This window comes from Neoarius graeffei, chromosome 12 (genome assembly GCF_027579695.1).
Source record: "Neoarius graeffei isolate fNeoGra1 chromosome 12, fNeoGra1.pri, whole genome shotgun sequence".
Lineage (NCBI taxonomy): Eukaryota > Metazoa > Chordata > Actinopteri > Siluriformes > Ariidae > Neoarius > Neoarius graeffei.
Window position 1 is genome coordinate 82,009,831 of NC_083580.1, and position 13,367 is coordinate 82,023,197.

Genomic DNA, 13,367 nt, shown 5'->3' on the forward strand with positions numbered 1-13,367 from the left:
AGTAAAGTGCCAGTGCTGGAGGATTTGCACTACCCAACTCTGATATCAGTCTGAGTTTATTTTGTAAAAGTTTATTTTGTAAAACATTAATGCAGAGAAATGTCCCTGGTATACGAGTTACAGCAAAATAAATCTATTCGAGGTTTGTTTGTATTTTAGTGATGTGAATGTAACCCAAAGTGAAGAATCATGCGTTTAAAATAGTTTTGTATTACACTTCAGTCGATTCAATTCAATGTCAATCTTTCAAATACATATTTGATTAAATGTTGAACACATGATCATGTCATCAGGAAGTAAAATTTTTGTTTGTTGTTTCTGATCGATTATGTTTTCTCGTCTGCATGGATGAATTTTAATGACATTTGTTTAATGATTGATTCATGTGGCTGATTTTTCGAAATCTGAGCTTTCAGAGTAAAATCACGGCATCAGAAAACGCAGAGGTTTCTCCAGGAGAATGAGGAGTCTGAATGATGGAGACGAACTGAGAGTCTGAACGATGACATTTGGATAAATTTCATGATTCTGTAAATCCAGCGTGTGACTCTGTGAGCAGATAAACAGGACATTAAGGTTTTAATGATGTTCATCGACTTGAAAGCTTAAAAGAAGCTTATTTTTTAAAAACTTTTTTCCCCATCTGCTCCATATCAACTCTGCTGTGTGAAATTTGACTTATTTCAGAATTTAGATGTTTCATCTCACAAATTGTGACATCTAAACATCTCATCTCATTATCTGTAGCCCCTTTATCCTGTTCTACAGGGTCGCAGGCGAGCTGGAGCCTATCCCAGCTGACTACGGGCGAAAGGCGGGGTTCACCCTGGACAAGTCGCCAGGTCATCACAGGGCTGACACATAGACACAGACAACCATTCACACTCACATTCACACCTACGCTCAATTTAGTCACCAGTTAACCTAACCTGCATGTCTTTGGACTGTGGGGGAAACCGGAGCACCCGGAGGAAACCCACGCGGACACGGGGAGAACATGCAAACTCCACACAGAAAGGCCCTCGCCGGCCCCGGGGCTCGAACCCGGACCTTCTTGCTGTGAGGCGACAGCGCTAACCACTACACCACCGTGCCACCCACAGCTAAACATTTTATGAGAAATATTCTTCTCTCAAATTCTGACTTAAAATTTTCAAATATTAGCTCAGATATTTGACCCAGTAATAACTCATTAATCTGATGGCGGACAGTGATGCTGTTCACATGATTTAGTATTTAGTGAACTCCTCATACACAACACACTTTCTATATTTTGAGATAAATCAGAAATTTAAGTAAGTGAACATTTTTTATTTATTTAAAAAATGTTATGCTATTATTATCTTATCCAGCCAATGAGTTTATTCCATCATGTGTCATCCGGCGTCCGTCCGGCGGCGTCCACATTTCATGAAAATCACTTCTTCTCCCTCAATTCTTCAGTGATTTTTATTCGTTTTGGCATGAAGGTAGGTCTGTCTGGGGTGCAAATGGCTTCTACCCAAATTTGCAAAATTACAATTAATAATTAAGATATGGAGTAATTAATCAATCCCAAACGAGCAGTTTCCACACAAATCGCTTCTTCTCCCTCAGTTCTTCACCGATTTTGATTCTTTCTGGCATGAAGGTAGGGGAACCTAGGGTGCATAGAACTTCTACCCAGATTTGCTTCATTACAATTATTAATGAAGTTATGGACTAATTAAGCCTTAATGAGCAGTTCAACAAAAATTGCTTCTTCTCGGTCAATTCCTCACCATTTTGGATTCTTTCTGGTAAATATTTGAGCCGGACTGGTTGAGAGTGGAACTGTGCAAGGTGGCCCACTTTAGATCGTTCCTTCTGGACAAGACGGGGCCGGAGTGAGCTACACCGCCACTGACTCTCATTTTCTTTATTACCTGGCAGAAATTTCAGATTTTTTAAAAACCTGATTCATGCATCAGACATTATGTGCATCTGTCTGATCCAGTCTAATCATAGTGGTGCTGCTAGCATTCAGCATTTTAGCTTATTCAGGCCAAAAAAAAAACAACTAACAGATGGAAATGAAATTTTAATCAACAGCAGAATCGAGTGATTTTTTTTATAGTTAGTCTCCACAGTGATCTTCAGTCCTACTGAAGGATATCAGACGCTCTTATCCCTCCATTCCTTTTTAAACCTCAATAAAAATCAGGATTCGATTTCAGTGTAAAGTGAAAAGTCACTCTTTTCTTATTCTGTAAGAAAGAAACACACACACACACACACGTTGATTCTCAGTACTGATTTTTAATAAGGAAACCTGAACATCATGATCTCATCAATTCCTGGTGCGTTTTAACATTTTAAGAATATTAAAACTGGCAAAATTAAATTAGATTTTTTTAATGTAAAAAGAGGAATCAATCATGGTACCAAAATTAAGTTAGTAAGCTAGAGTACAAAATAGAATTACTGTATTTACATCAACATTATGAACAAACCTCATGAATTGTTCGGTATTTACAGTACAATGTGAACATGCTCCAGGAGACGGGACACACATCTCAGCAGAGAGATCACATAAATACGAGTGGTTTTATCTCTGATTAGCACTGAATTCACATTATATTTTTTTGTATTTCTTTAAAAACTCGCGGACAAAAATGAAGAGTGGAAGACAGCTCGAGCGTTTCATAAATCATTTCCTTAAATACAAAAGAGTGCAAGTAGAGACAGAATTGCTCAATCTTTTTTTCTTTCCAAAATTAACCAGTTCCTCTTAGTAGTTCTAAACATATTACACAGGAGCGTCTGAAGATGGAAGATGGGATGGAGACGGGATGGAGGCGGGACATTCCCAATGCTCCATAAACTAGGGTGATGTAGGAACAGCTCCGAGTTCCTGAGCTGCTGGAGGAACAGGAAAATGGTCCCAGGTTTTTTTTTCTCTCTTTTTCTTAATAGTGGCAGTGCTTTTTGATAGCCAAGTATTCTCAGCCCACGCACACACACGCACACACACACCACTCCTCACTTCAGAGCTGCACTTTTCATCCTGTTCTGGTCCACAGCTACATAAACTCCACATAGTTCTCAGGAATTAAACCCGTCCTCCCGTCCAGCGTGCCCTCTAACCAGCCGGGTTCCCTCGATGGATGAACTGAAAGAGAGACCGTAAAGGGTTAGGGTGAGGTCTTTTGGTGTGTGCAGGACACTGCTTAGGACTTTTTGTGACTCTGTGGTAGCATCAGTGATTTTCTACGCTGTGCTCTGCTGGCTGTGGAAGTTCAGAGAGGGACAGGAAGAAACTTAATAAACTGGTCAGAAGGGCTGGCTCAGTCTTGGACTGTCCTCTGGACTCTATTGAGGTGGTGGGTGAGAGGAGGATGTTAGCCAAGCTGACCTCAATCATGGATACCCCCTCTCACCCCCTACATGAGGCTGTGGGGGCTTTAAGCAGCTCGTTTAGTAGTAGACTGCTGCACCCACGGTGTAAGAAGGAGAGATACCGCAGGTCATTCATACCTGCTGCTGCCAGACTGTAGAACAACCGCAACTTGTAACGTCGCACCAATAACCTGTTTGTCGTTATATTTGCACTACTTCACCACTACTACCTCTGCCATCTCTCATCGATGCAATTATTATGTGCAATAATATAGGTCTTAAACTATTTTTATGCATATATATATATATATATATATATATATATATATATATATATATGTGTGTGTGTGTGTGTGTGTATATACAGAGTCTACCTGTAATGTGCAATTTTTCTGAGCCTCTCAATAAGGCAATTTTTCTATACTTTTTCATGGTAGATAATGCAAATAGCCCTCTGTATTTAATCCTTTGTTTGTCTAATTTTTATTTCAGTTTTATTTGTTAGCTGTTTGACATTTTCTTGCTACTGTACCACGTGAATTTCCCCGATGTGGGATGCATAAAGTGAATCTAATCTAATCTAAAGGCAGTGTCTCATTTTAAACATCAGCTCGACTTTAATCTCGTTTACATCCTGCACTTTGAGGATTATTAATCTAAATCATGCAGGTTTGATCTCTTTGATCTAGAAACATTTAAATAAGATCTTTCATGTTTTATTATCATCTTATCTGCACGGATGTGTGTTTCTTGTGCATTCTAAATAAAAAATTCTGCCACGTTGCAATTTAGAAACTACAAAAAAAAAGAAAGAAAAACTTAGTTACAGTCAAACTGTTGTAGCAGGATTTAAATAAAGTGACTCGGTGGTTGGTGAACAAATCACTGCCATGTGGGGAGTAAAACATACATTTTCACCAATAATTGGTCTGTTTTAGGACAGACAATAAACGGGATGGACTATAAGACTGCTGGTTTTATCTCAGCCTGCGTAATGAGCTTTTTCTCTGGACTGCAGAACATCATCAGGCTGAGATATTAGCAATACAGCATAAATAACCCACTCAATAACCACCAACTCCGATTAGAGACTGTACACAGATCAGTTTAAAGGCATTTGCTGTTTTTCATTGCTGTAGTTTTGTTAATAATTTGCACATTTACAGTGTCCCACCACTTTCCCTGCTTCTCCATCATGAGTTCAGAATTGTGTTTCTGATGGGCTTTACACAACGTGCCGGAGCTCACACTGCTTCAGGATTGAATTCACAGCCGGACTTCCATCTGAACTTTCATTCCGCTGACCTCCTGTTAAAGCTAACAGTAACGCATGATGTTTATGAGAAATCAGATTCCCCAGCGAGCTGCAGTAATGAATAAAACCATCACACGCAGCTTTTAGATCACAAACCTGAGAGAGGAAGTGTGGAGTCACTTTCCTGACAGAATGAGTCAAGTGAGGTGTTTATTAGACTGATAAACTGCGAGAACAGTAAATTGTAATGAAATGGAGTTGGTAATAATGCAGACTGGGAGTCTTTTGTGCTCACAGGAACTCACCGTTCTCGAATATTGTCCCTGCGGTGAAGGACAGCTCAGAGTCATGCTCGGCTTTGCAGGCGTACAACGCACGAGCCTTTCGTACAGGAGGGCTGTGGGCAGAGAGGGAAACAGAGTTTCAATGATTTCCTGGCAGCAGATTGTTCATGGTTCTCAGTCACTGTGACTATTTTCTGTCATAAACCGAGTCCTGAGTCACGAGAATACGAGCATCTCGTAAAGCTCCATGATGAAAAGTCGGAAAGTCATCACACAGATAATCAGAGCAGTGATGTGAGTTAGTGATGTCTGTGTGTTGTGTGAGAGGCGTTAATCATCCACCAAACACTGCTGAAAAAACAAACAAACAAACAAAAAACTCAGGACACACCCGAGTGGGGACGAGTCACTGGACGTGCAGGAGGCCGACTGAGGGCTGGAGGGAGCAGAGAACATCGGCCAGGAAGGAGAGCGAGGTGAGGTGGAGCTGGGTGACGCTGGGCTGCGATACACACACACACACACACACACACACACACACACACACACACACACATATATATATATCAGAATGGCGGGGGGAAAAAAATTCCTTCCCTGTTCTCACCAGGTGCTAGTACTAGAGCGGGTTCAACTTGTGAACCTTTTAACATCTGGTTTGCTTTTCCACAGGCTCAAGAGCCACCGCAGAGCCACGTCATTATATCACTGGTTAATACAGCTAATGTTGCTAGCTCATCCCTGCTAGCGCCTCTAACCTGTTCCCGCTAACCCTGCTAGCACCAAGCACAACAACAACAACAGCCTACATCTCTTTCTTCTTCTTCTCTGGATTAGTCAGACTAGACACTACACTAGCTCTATTGTTTTTTGTTTCCAAAAAATACTGATCACACCATTTCAGCCCTCAGCCCCCATCATAAGCGGTTCTTGCTTCTAGATCAGCAAGGTGTTGCTGCCGCTCGCTCTGGAGCCAGTTTTCCTGGCCGAGAGTCAGTTCTTTAACTCTCAAAGCACAAAGAACCCGTTCAAGATTCGGCACCGGCTCCGAAGCCACCCTGGAACTGCCATGGTGGAAAAGGGGTATCGGTGATCTCAGTGACTCTCAGTGACTGTGGCCTGGGTGTTGGTTTGAGTTTTTCAGAAGCTGCTGATCTCCTGGGGTTTTCACACACAACAATCTTTAGAGTTACACAGAACGGTGCAAAAAAAAAACAAAAAAACATCCAGTGAGAGTCAGTTCTATGGGTGAAATGTCATGATGATGACAGAGAGAATGAGCAGCACTGACAAATAATCACTGTACAAATGTAGTGAGCAGAAAAGCATCTCAGAATGTACAACATCTAGAATCTTGAGGTGGAGGGACAACAACAGGTTCCTCTCCTGTCAGTCAAGAGCAGGAATCTGAGGCCATCTGAGTGTTATTACAGCCCTCTGTGGGGACAGCTTAGCATCTTATAACGACCATCTCCAGCATGATAGAGCATCACATCCATCACAAAGCACAAGTCATCTCAATAAGATGGTGAGGTCAGGGCACTTCAGTGGCCGTTCCAGTTTGAAATGAGACGCACAATAAGTCTGATCTGACCTGGAGTCTGATTTTTTGTTTTGAGATTCAAGTTTCTGTTTATAAAAATGAAACTCTCGTACTGTAGCACTGCTCAGGGTTCTCCTGATGAGAGAAGAAGTCCAAGAACACACACTATTCATCTAATGAAGCATGACACAGTGCATTCTTACCTTGTTGATACACTGCTACCTCGAGTCCTTGGAATTTGTCTAAAAAAACAAACAAAAAAACAGCAGTTTGGGGAAAGTTTATTGTTCATATTTACAGTAAAAAAAGACAGACTGTATAAAAGTTCTCCTGTATCTAAATTATATCAGGATATACATTTACTACAGTATTTGGCCAGAAGTATGTGGACAGCCATCCTAAATGATTGAATTCTGGTGTGTCACTGACACCCAGCGCGAGCAGGTGAATAAAATCCATGTCATCTCCACAGACAGACACTGGCAGGAGAATGGATTCCCCATTTACTACGTCATTTAGTGAAATTTCTGCCCTGCTAGATCTGCCCCAGTCAACTATAAGTATTATTATTGTGAAATCAGGAGCAACAGAAGCTCAGCCATGAAGCGGTAGACCATGGACGCTCACAGAGCAGCGCCACCAAGTGCTCAAGCTCGTAGCATGTAAAAATCCAACCCTCTGATTCATCGCTCACTGCAGAGTTCCAAACTGCCTCTGGAAGCAACATCAGCACAAAAATGGTGCATGAGGAGCTTTACGAACTGGGTTTACATGGCCGAGATCACCATGCGTGTGAGCCGGAGTGGTGTAAAGCACCAACACTGGGACTCTGAACCAGTGGAGATGTCTCCTCTCGAATGATGAGCCACGTTCCACTGTGCACAAAGTGAGATCCATGAAGACATCCAGGGGATGAACTGGAACGCCAACTGCACCCCAGGTCTCCTTGACGTCCCAACATCAGTGCTGGCCCTTACTAATGCTCTTGTAGTTGAAATCTCCACAGCCACACCCCAAACTCTATTGGAAAGCCTTTCCAGAGGAAACATTTCCATGGTAATGCCCTGGATTTGGAATGGGATTTCCAACAAGCCCATATAGGTGTGATGGTCAGATGTCCATATACTTTTGGCCACAGCACATAATGTAAAGGTTGGTCTGTATGCACACACCGTACAGTTTTGTTTTTTTTAATCCCAGATGTTTACACCAGGTTTGAAGAAGTAAAGTGATTGTTTTTATGCAGTAATAAATGTCTGTAGTGACGGTGAACAAACAGACAATGATCCAACTGAAGGTTGCCATGGCGATCATATGACCACAAAGCTTCAGGGTTCTGGCTCCCAAGCTGATGACTGTAAATTTTACAAAAATCTTAAAATGGAAATATCATCATGGAGTTATTAATCACTGTGTACTCACATAACGTTCAGCGTGTACTCACCTGTGACGTTAACCAATTAAATATTTTAGTGTTTATATCAGTCTTATTCACACTCTCACTCTTTTCTGTAATTCAACTCAATCAAATTAACAGTTAGGGCATGTCAGCGAGCTTGTGCTTCAGCACAGCCCCAAGGTTTTTAGGTGTAATGGAAAATACTGCATTCAAAGCTTCATAATTATAAGTAATAATTAATCAGGGAATTATTCACTTCATTTCTTTATTTGTGTTTGATAATATTAGCTGAAATTATTAAACTGCACTCGGTCAAAATGTCTTTAAAGGACTTTTCTTTAAAGCATAGAAAATAGTTTCCATAATCTCGAGCTTTGGTGTGGTTTATAAACCTGCAGCACTAGAGCTTTGTATGACTGACAGACAGGAAGTCAGAATCAGGGGAATATTACAGTGTATACGATGAAGGAGCGACAGAAACCTCAGACGCTTTTCCAAAAAAATTCCCAAAGCCTGAGTCATGGGAAAAGTGAAACGATCTCCATGAAAATACCAGGACCGAGTCCAAAAACTCACTGCTGCTTACAGAAAGCTGAGAGATTTAGGAGCATGTGTTGGACGCTGCACTTTCTGCTCCAGTAACAAACCCTTAAACCCCCAGCTGCTGAAAACATCATCATTTAATCCACCCGCTCATGGCTCGCTGAGGAAAAAACCCCCCAGCTTTTTCACTGAGGACACTGACTTTGATCATGTAAACAGGTATGCATTAAAATAATCTGGCTTATTTTCCACCTGAACACTCCATTCACGCTCACGGATCTGACCCGAACACCGTCTCTAGGCAACAGCGCTCAGTGTGTTTCTCCTGGACAGTGAAAAACATCCCTTTACTCTGTCAAAATTCAGCTAATTAGTGAGTTTAATCCATTTGATGCTTTTCTCTTGAGTGCCGCAGCGTTAATGCAACTTTGTCTGTTTACTGCTTTCTCCCTCAGAAAAAAAAAAATCTAAAAAATAAACTCCTGCAAGCCATAAAGTACAAGAACATCAGGTTACAGCCCATGGCCTCCATCTCAGGAGAAAGAAAGAAAGAAAGAAAGAAAGACAGAAAGACAAAGACAGAGAGAGAGACACACACACAGACAGAGAGACACACAGACAGAGAGAGAGAGACACACACAGACAGAGAGATAAACACAGAGAGAGAGACACACACAGACAGAGAGAGAGACACACAGACAGAGAGAGAGACACACACAGACAGAAAGACACACACAGACAGAAAGACACACACAGACAGAGAGACACACAGAGAGAGAGACACACAGAGAGAGAGACACACACAGACAGAGAGAGACACACACACAGACAGAGAGACACACACACAGAGAGAGACACACACACAGAGAGAGACACACACACAGACAGAGAGACACAGAGAGAGAGAGAGACACACACACACAAAGGGAGACACACACAGACAGAGAGAGACACACAGAGACACACACACAGAGAGAGAGACACACACACACACACACACACACACACACACACACACACACACACACACACACACACAGAGACACACACACAGAGACACACACAGACAGAGACACACACAGAGACACACACAGACAGAGAGACACACACACACACAGACAGAGAGAGAGAGACATACACAGAGACAGAGAGAGACATACAGAGAGAGACTTTTAAAAAAAACTTTAATTACGCCATTGTTCCTTGTGTGTGTTTTCTTTCACAATAAATAAAACAATAAATAATGGAGAAATTAAAAGGCACAGAAAAAGTCATTGCTAGAAAAATCATCAAATTCAGTCCATAAAAACCCTTCTCTAATAAACATTCTCTCTTTCTCACACACACACACACACACACACACACACACACACACACACACACACACACACACACACACACACACACACACAATTATACATTAAAAGCTGAGAGTTAGTGCACCATCCTCTTCAAGTGAACATAAAACCTGTCTAAAACCCCACAGACCTATAAAAGTGTCCAGGTTATTGGTTAGTGTGTAAAAAGCACGCTCTACCTTAAGACGAGATGCAACCAAACCTTTCAGGCTCTGAACCGCATCAGTCCATCCCAGGCCCAGCATCTGATTCTTTCTGGTCTTCCACGTTGCTAGTTTTGCAGTTACAATTAAAAAATTAATTAAAACCCGAGTCAGTCTTTTCCTGACTGTGTATTTCGGCCCAAAGACAAACAAAGGGACGGAAAATTTCTCCTCTAGGTGTTCCACCCACTCTCGCAGTGTCTTAAATAGGCCCGCTACACGAGGACAAAGAGACACCAAGTGTTCTGGGGTTTCCTGTTGACGGCAGAAGGGACAGTCCTCCCCAGTGCTGGGATCCAGGTGAGCCCTGTGTCTGTTTGTGGCTATCACTCCATGTATGATCCTCCACTGGAGGTCAACTGTCCATTTCTCAATGGGCGGCTTGTATAGAGTCCTCCAGCAGCCTTTAGGGGTGCATTCTGGAGCAAAAACCTGGGTCCGCCTCGACTCCCTGACTTCGATCAAAGAGCGGAAGTTCAGTACCTTTACACAGCTGTAGTAGAGCTGCTTCTTCCCACATGAGCTGAAGTTGCCCAGCACTGGTGTTTTCAGGGACAGAAGCAGCCCTCTCTCCTCTCGCCACTCTTCAGTTGCAGGTCTGACGCTTAGTGCAGGACAGATGTACTCGTGGTCCTCGTGCCATAGGCCAACCAGGGTACGGTCCTGGGCGTACACCCTGAGTGGTACAGACAGGGACTGCCAGACCTCGTCCACTATCTTCTTCCGCACCCTGGAAGACCTGATGCCGATGACTCCACCAAGCCTCTCCGGAGATGTTCTTATGAGGTGGCCCAGTTTGACAATGCCAGCCTCGACAAACTTGGTGCGAAGTGATGTGGAGGAAAGCATGCCAGATGTAAAGAAGTCATTGTATAACAGCGGCTCCTCAAAGATCCACAAACCAGGTCTGAGGTCTGCGGTCCATGTGGTCTTGAATGTCTTCCACACATCAAGCACCGAGTTGTAGAAAGGTGTTATTCCAGCCAGGTCAACTTCAGAGGACCTTACAAGAAAAAGCTGTTTATCCAGTCCCAGCCGGTCAGCCTTCTTCAGGAGCAGCTGAGCAGACGCCAGCCAGCAGTATTCGCAGCCATAGAGTAGCCTCTGTGCCGTCTGCAGTCTGAAGGCAGCAATTCTTGATAAAATGTCCATGAGGCCATGTCCTCCCTCAGCCACAGGGAGATAAAGAACTGGTGCCCTCAGCCAATGCTGACCTGACCAGAAGTTGTTCACCAGGAGCCGCTGTATGTCCCTCACGAGGCCTGGTGGTGGCACTAAAACGATCAGTCTATGCCAAAGAGAAGAGGCAACCAGGTTATTGGCTTTCAGAACTCTACCCCTGTAGGACAGCTGGGGAAGCAACCATTTCCATTTAGACAACTTGGCGCTCACCTTCTCCAGCACTCCCTCCCAGTTCTGTTTTTGGAAGTCCTCACACCCCAAGTACACTCCCAGAACTTTGATGGCTCTTTTTTTTAGGCTCCACTGACCTATTCAACAGGCTTCACATTTGTCCCAGTTAACTTTAGCGGAGGAGGCCTTTTCATACACAGTCAGGCTTTAAGTTCTTGTATGTCTCTCTGATCTTGAATAAAAACATTAACATCATCCGCATAAGCTGAGACGGCCACAGAGCGGTTCTGAGCCAGCTCAGGGAGACCCAGGCCCTGTAACCTGCTCCTCAGCCTACACAGAAGAGGTTCAATGACAATGCTGTAGAGCTGGCCTGAGATGGGGCAGCCATGTCTGATTCCTCTTTTAACTGGCACAGGGCAGCTCAACCCTCCCCACACCTTTACTAAACAGCAGGCTTCATTGTGCAATAGTTTGACCCAGGATAAAAAACTCCCCCCAATTCCAAAAGCCTGCAAGGTGGAGAAGAGAAAACCATGACGATAAAACATAATATAAATGCAATTAAAATGTTAAATTATATGTTCTCTCATACAAGCAATTCAAATTCACCATTGTCACACTGTTAAAATTAACCAAGATTACAAGGTCATTAATGTGGAAATTACATGGAATTTGATGGTTGACATGATTGACAGATTAGCTTAGTAGGCTACCTACATACATGAACATAATGTAAGACAACAATTAGACATCAATTTCCTTAATATTTAGTGCATCTTTAAGCTTTGATAAAATATTAAAGGGAAATTAAATTTGAGAACTCTATCTTCTAAAACTACAATGGCAAGCTGTTTCAGTACACTTCTTCAACATTCCGCCGACTTTCATGACAAAAAGGTCTGCCTCAATAAAAGCTCTTGCTTATAAACAATGAGTAGACTTAAACACTTCTCAGTGCCTCAGTTGTAATGCTTGGACCTTTGTTGTACCATCAGTGAAGTAGGGAATTTATTCAAGCTTGTTTAAGGGTGGAAAAAAAAGAATCTTTGACTTTCTAGCGCCAGTCTTTACTACTAGCAATGCCAGTGTGTTCGGACAAAAAATGACTAAACTCAGCATGACCTTTTAAAAATGACTGAACTCAGCATGACCTTTTAACATGCCATTTTTCATTTTACACCACCAATTGACTTTAATTAATATTAATGAAAATAAGTGCTCCAACCCCTAGTAATTGTGTTTGTTGTTTTGTGAACAGAATAGGATGATACGGAGTGAACGAGTAACCAATGGATCCACACTCTATTATCGGTAGTGTACATTAAATAGCACATGTATAGATTTACAATTATAAGTCTGTAATTATTAGTCCTAAACATTAAGAACAGAAGCCATTTCAAAAACATATGAGATATCTTCATGATACCATAACGATTATTTTGTCATAACAGTCATTGTTATTTCTTCTTGGATGTGAATTTATGGGCCAGGGCGTTTCAAGATTGATACTTGATTCAAGGATCGGACTGGATGAAACCTACACACGTTCATAGTACTGTGCACATTCATAAATGTGAACTGGTGAAGTGCCAAAAATATGACAATCTAACCAGACATGACAAGTGAACACATTATACACAAATATACTGTTATAATAATGTGTACATTGTTATTATATAATGTTAATACACAATGTAATTAATACACACATGTTGGAATTTACTCTCCTACCCTACAAAACATATATTCTGACCTTTTAATTGCATTAATATTTTGTTTTGGGCCTGAGATATGGGCAGATCTCCATTTGGCGGCCATTTTGGACGCCATCTTGAATTTCTCAGAGAGCACAAGGGGGATTTCCGGGGACTTTTAGTATGTCATTCCTAAAGGTATTCTGAACATATTCTGAAATTTTCAGCTTGTTACTAATTTGTTCCGGGTATAACCCTATTACTCCTGGGCTATAAACCGCCACCCAGAAACACAACTAAACAGGAAATGGAAGCCATCAGAACACTCACAAAGAACAAGAAAATAACAATACTACCGGCTGATAAAGGGAGGAC

The 13,367-nt window shown here is 42.1% G+C and overlaps 1 protein-coding gene across 2 annotated transcripts in view; it reads right to left on the reverse strand.

Annotated features, from left to right (window-relative positions):
* Window positions 1–2,257: 2,257 nt before the first annotated feature.
* Window positions 2,258–13,367, reverse strand: part of LOC132895730 (rho GTPase-activating protein 26-like) — a 122,856-nt gene continuing 111,746 nt past the window's right edge. For both annotated transcript variants that reach the window (XM_060936551.1, XM_060936550.1), the window contains exons 21-24: window positions 6,643–6,681; window positions 5,288–5,398; window positions 4,918–5,009; window positions 2,258–3,130 (exon numbers count right to left, since the gene is read on the reverse strand). In XM_060936551.1, the coding sequence (XP_060792534.1) occupies window positions 3,042–3,130; window positions 4,918–5,009; window positions 5,288–5,398; window positions 6,643–6,681 (331 nt within the window). In that variant the 3' untranslated portion in view covers window positions 2,258–3,041. The remainder of the gene's footprint in view (window positions 3,131–4,917; window positions 5,010–5,287; window positions 5,399–6,642; window positions 6,682–13,367) is intronic.